Source organism: Loa loa, assembly GCF_000183805.2.
Source record: "Loa loa unplaced genomic scaffold supercont3.205, whole genome shotgun sequence".
Classification (NCBI taxonomy): domain Eukaryota; kingdom Metazoa; phylum Nematoda; class Chromadorea; order Rhabditida; family Onchocercidae; genus Loa; species Loa loa.
Window position 1 is genome coordinate 59,257 of NW_018108385.1, and position 6,160 is coordinate 65,416.

Genomic DNA, 6,160 nt, shown 5'->3' on the forward strand with positions numbered 1-6,160 from the left:
TTTCATTTTTATTGCTAAATTTATTTGTCAAATTATCAAATAATTACCGCTTTTTATCACTATCAAAGTTGTCTTATTACTCACCGTAGCCAAAGTAAAAAATGCCTATCTACTGTATAATTACGGCATATATTACTGTATAATTACGGTACGGACAAGTAAAATCAGTGCATTTGTTCATTTATCTTTTAAAAAGTCTTATATTGTCTTTTGATAATTGAATATCATCTAGTCCTTGGCGCAAAAGTGGCTTCACAAATGATTACCATCTATTTCTGACGCAAACGTCTCTTTTTAAGTGAATACCATTAGTCTGGCGCAAACGTCTCTTCATGAGTGAATATGATCTCATTTCAATGCCAATGTTATTTAATAATTCAGTACTAAGGAATGGTAATAATGTTTGCGCTATTGTCGCATATATTAATTCTTATAGAAATATTTAATGTATTTATTGTCAAAATCAAAATTTGCTTATTCATGCTTTTTATTTTAATAATATCTTAAATCTTTTCCCGCCTTTCTCCTCCTTCCTAAACTTCTTATCATTTTTCAATAATCATTAGCTTAATCAAATGATGCATTAATTGTGCCAATAAATCAGTAAATCTAAACTTCCATTATTTTCTTTTATTTTAATGATTTTAGCAAATTTACACAAATAATTCAATCAATCATTCCTTATCATCCATTTCTACCTGTAATGTCCACATCGGAACTGACCATTACGGGAAATAATTATAGCATGAAATAATGACCCTTTGGCGCAATAATGCGTTGAATGTAAACATCATTCATTTCTATAATTCTTATAAAGATGAACGAGCAAAAAGAGAAATTTCTTAATGCAATAAGATTTGAAATTATGAATTACAATAATAGCACGTGAAATACGGAATGAATTACGGTAGAATACGATAGGATGTGGTAGAACAACTTGTTGAGTTTTAATAAAATTGAATTTTTGTGAAGCCATTGAAGTATTATTACTTGTAAAATTGCTACAATTTGACTGATGATAAATTTCATCAAATGATTTTCAAATTTATATTTTAAATAGTGTAAATTTTAGTTCCATCCACTTCCAAATTTATCAATTTGATTAAAATTTCACAATTTTATCAGAATTTCAGTGTAGTTTCGAAATAATTCTTCTAATTAACAAAGCAAACGCGTGGAAAATTAATTTATATTAAACATTTCAATGATTAATACAAGTTATACTCGCTTTTTTAACAAACTTAAATTTGGTTGTTGTAATTAATTTATTCATTCATGCAAGAATTCAATTATTTTCACTTCAATTTTTAGTATTACACTTTGTAAAATTTAAAAAATTTCTTCAACACACCCAAATTTGAAAAATTTGAAAAAATTTGAAAATTTCAATTTTTATCACATTTCCATGAATTTTTCTTATCAAAATAAAAAATGAAAAAATGAAATTTGTCATCAAATTTATCAAAATAGCAATCATTTCTTTTCCCCTTTTTTCTTTAAAAAATTTTTCCATTTTTTTTGGAAAAATTCAAATTTTAATTTATAAAATAGTAATGACATAGTTTTTGCAATTAGTATAATGCAGCTATATGATGGGCTAATTCTTAACATATCATTTATCTATTATCAATTAAAGTTTAAAAAGATAAGAGATGTGAAGAGTGGGAAGGAGAAGGAAAGATGAAAAAAAAAAGTGAAATGAAATGAAACGAATGTAAATAAAATAAAATACGAAATAAAAAATGGAGAATTTTGTAGGAGAAGATAAAAAAATGATATAATAAATTTTTTTTTTTGCGTTGGCGGTATAATCTTTGAAGTTAAGGAGAATGAAAAAAGTTTACTGATAAGCATGCATTAATGATATCACAATTTCACTACACTATCCAATCATTTGTTTTAAAGATTGACTTTTACTTTTCTATTCAGCACAATTTCAAACCTTACATGATAATTATTTAAGACTGCTAATTTTTCCACTATCTATTTTCCGTAACTTCAAAACTTTAATTGATAAAACAAGTCTTAAGCTATGCATTGATTATTATCAGTATCATTCCGCAACTTTCCGTCAGCTATCTTCCGCAACAATTAGAAGTTTCATTTGATCAAATTGATTGACATTAGAACTGATTGAACCCATTAAAATTCTAATCTAATTACCATTAACCATAATAGTTTAAAAATTTCGACTACCTTTTTCCCATTAACGATTGATAAAGCAAATTCCAATCTAATTGCTATTAACAATGTTATTTCAAAAATTTACCACTACCTATTTAAAAAAATTTCATTCGAATAAATCCCAATCTTTTTTTTTCTTCATCGCGAAAATCTTCCAATATTTGTAATTTTTCTTGAAAGAGAAAAATTTGCGAAATTCTAACAAATTTTATAATTATGAATTAAAAATGAATCAAGAAATAAATATTTAAGAATTGAACATTTCATATTTTTCATAGAAAAGCTGATAGATTCAATATTTAAATTGTGTAATATGCAAATTAAATTACATTAAGTCATCCGAATTATTTGCATAAACAAAATTAGCATAAATTGTTGTCTTAAATCTTTCAACATCTATTTTAAATGTGAAAATAAAATAAATTATTGTAATTGAAATAGAAAATGTGTTTTTTTTAAAAAAAAGTGAGAATAAAAATAAACAAGCATTTGTATGCCACTAATATTTTCATTTGCTTGCAATGCAAATTTAGTTGACAAACTTATTACAGTATCTATTGCAATAAGCTTTAATGAACAAAATTAAAATAAAATTTTGGATTGATGGAATTTCATGAATTTGCTATTCAACAATGCTAACTTACAATAAGCCGATTACTGATTACATCAATCTTTCAATATTTTTCATTGAATTTTAATGATAATTTTCAGATTTACTTTAATCATTCATTACAGTATTTGCATATTATACATTTGACCATTACACTGTTGTTATTGCAATACCTGAAATTATATCAAAAGCAAATTTTAGCAATTACTCGGCAATATTAATTGCATTCAACCGTGAAATTCATCATGAAATTTCCGTTACTAATGGTAAAAGCTATAAAAATTTTACGATAATTTTAATATTTCAATGAAAATGGAAAATTTTTTGCATATTTTAACCGTTGACCAATGACCAATGACCAATGGTAATGAGGGAAAAAAACGGAGCAAGAATTAAGTGTAAATATTTATTTATTTATTCACTAATTTATTTGGTATTTTAGGCAATTGAATTCTTGTCATTTTAAATGAATTATTTTTGCATCACATTTAGTTATTGAACTGGAAAGTTGTAAATAACAATGCAAATTGCACTTTTGAAATTTCTGCTTTTCTTATTTTTATTTTTCTTTTTTTTTGAGAAATCAATGCGGTTAAGTCTTATGCTTTTAAATTTAATTTAAAATTGAAAGTGTAAAATTTAAAAAAATTTAAATTCAATTTTCATTTTTAATTTTCTTTTTTTTCTCCAATAAAACTGTTTAATACATTGCATAATATTAATAAATTGGTACGATTTATCTATTCTTTTTAAATTACTTTTTCCAATCTTTTTCAATCATTCATTTTTATTTTATTCTATTAAAACTATTAAACTTGTCGTTTCCAATACGATTAATTTTATAACTTCGCAATTTCTGTATAATAAAATGTAGAAATGGTAGGTTATTTTTCATTTGTAACGCATACAGATTGCATTCAGAATCATCAAACTTCAGAATTTCATTGCATTCAGAATCATCAGGCAATGTAGCTTCATTGCATTCAGAATCATCAGGCAATGTAGCTTCATTGCATTCAGAATCATCAGACAATGTAGCTTCATTGCATTCAGAATTATCAGACAATGCAACTTCATTGCATTCAGAATCATCAAACTTCAGAGTTTCATTGCATTCAGAATCGTCAGACAATATAACTTCATTGCACTTGGAATCATCAAACAATATAACTTCATTCCCTTCAGAATTACCAAACTTTGAAAGTTTGTGGGGAATCAGATAGAATAGATTACTTTAGTATATATATCCCTCTTATATGGCAATAAAACGATATAATTCTGTATTATTTAAAATAAAAAATATTTGAATAATTATGGAATTTTTTTTGATAATTCAATTTTATTCGTTCCATGAAATGCTTTTTGAAGAAAAAAAAGTAAAACAATAACTTTGAAATGTTATTGTAGAATTCTGCTCAACAACAAAAAAAAAAAGGAACTTTTGATATTAACACTATTGCAGTAATACTTATCACTTCATTCAGTCATTTCAAATTGATAAATCAATTCAAAATCTAAGTTATCAGATAATTTCGAAATTTGAAATAATCGTATAGCAAATTAAGATTAAATAAAGTTTTGAACATTTCATTATAAGGTTAAATTTATTTTCGCATAACAAACAAATTAATATATGTAGTATAGGTTGTTATTTGTCATTTGATGACCAATGAATGATGACCATTGGCCACATTTCACTAATGAGATCAATTTTTATTGTATCATTGAATGGCTGTGTGTGTATGTATGTATGTGTATGTGTATGTGTGTGTGTGCGTGTATGTGTATGTGTAAATATATATCTGTTATGTTTGAATTATTCCGACTGGTACCGCAAGCGGAAAAGCTTATTCTTGGAATAATCATATTTTTAATTCGTTCAGCAATAAATGCATTGGTAATAATAACAGAATTGTTGATGATTCCAATAAATCTTATTTACTTACATTTTCTTTATATATATTCAATTGTTAGCTAATTTTTTCTTCCTTTTTATTAAGTAATTTATTATTTTACTTATATTAATTAACTGATAATTTTATTATATCATTGATTACTTTTTTATAATTTAATCACAATGTATTAATGCTTACTTTTGTGGGATTTATTTTCTTTCTAATTATAATTACGAATTTCTTTATTCAACCAATATTTAATATCAAGCAAAATTGAAATGAATTATATTTCGAAGGATTAATTACCATGAAATTAAAATATTGTATCCATAAATTAAATGATAGCAACATTTAGCAAAAAAAAAAAAAAAGTAATCAATTATCATAGGAATGATAAGATAGTTGTCATTTCAGGTCTTTAATTGTTGCAACGTAGTACAGATTAAGATAATATTTAACAATGGAATCATATAAGAATCTGATGCAATGCTTAATTAATATAAAAAGAGATTTCTTAACCATTTTTATAGATATATAATTCGATATTTAAAAATTCATATTTAATAACTCAATATTGTTTTCATGAAGTTTTTGAAGTACCTATTAAAATTTTAAAAATTTTTAAAAATTTAAATTTAGTTTTGCAAGAAAAAAAAGCTTTGTAATATTTATGCTGCAATATCATGATAGACACGATGCTCTATTGCTGCTAAGGGAATTATTTTAAAATTTTCCTTTTTTTATTTTCCTATCCGATATTTTAAGCCATGCAAATTTTCCATCATAAATTTTACTTCATTTAAAAAATCGTCAACAGTAGTATCTATTTATCCATCCATCCATCTATCTATCCATTCATCCATCCATCCATCCATCCATCCATCTATCCATCTATTCATCCATTCATCTATCCTGTATCACATCCAAACATTTATAACTTCATTGTTTGGTAGGATTAAATCTAACACTTAGCTTTAAACTTGAGCCAATTCATCCATTCTCTTTTCGCAATTCTCGATGGAATCCCGCTTTATATAGCTACCAAACATATCTTTGTTTGCTAATTTATTCCCGAGAGATTGAAAATAAATACGAATTTCTCTTTTGGATTTGGTATTTGTTATTACAATGAATCCGTTCTTTCTTTCTTTTGGATTATATCAAACTAACAAAAACTTCGTTTGCTTCTTTTTTTTCTTTCGAAAAAAAAATAAAAATAAAAAAAGAGAGAATATTTCTTGAAATGTATTGATAATGTTGGTATATTGCAGTTGGAAAAAAATAAAAAAAAAAACATTTTCAAATTTAGTAGCTTAAAAAAAAACAAAACGAATACCAAATTTGTTTTAATGCTTATTCATTTTTTTTAAAATGTTCATTCTATTTTAATAACAACGATAATAATAATAATAATAATTAATGATAATAATAATAATAATAATAATAATAATAATAATAATAATAATAATAA

At 24.5% G+C, this 6,160-nt stretch overlaps 1 protein-coding gene across 1 annotated transcript; it reads right to left on the minus strand.

The window, feature by feature from the left end:
* Positions 1-3,581: 3,581 nt before the first annotated feature.
* On the minus strand, positions 3,582-4,660 carry LOAG_11345 (hypothetical protein; the record flags this gene model as incomplete). The annotated part of the gene is made up of 2 exons (XM_003146866.1): positions 3,582-3,973; positions 4,627-4,660. 2 exons carry the CDS (start codon positions 4,658-4,660, stop codon positions 3,582-3,584), a joined length of 426 nt encoding a protein of 141 aa, XP_003146914.1.
* Between the last annotated feature and the right edge of the window lie 1,500 nt (positions 4,661-6,160).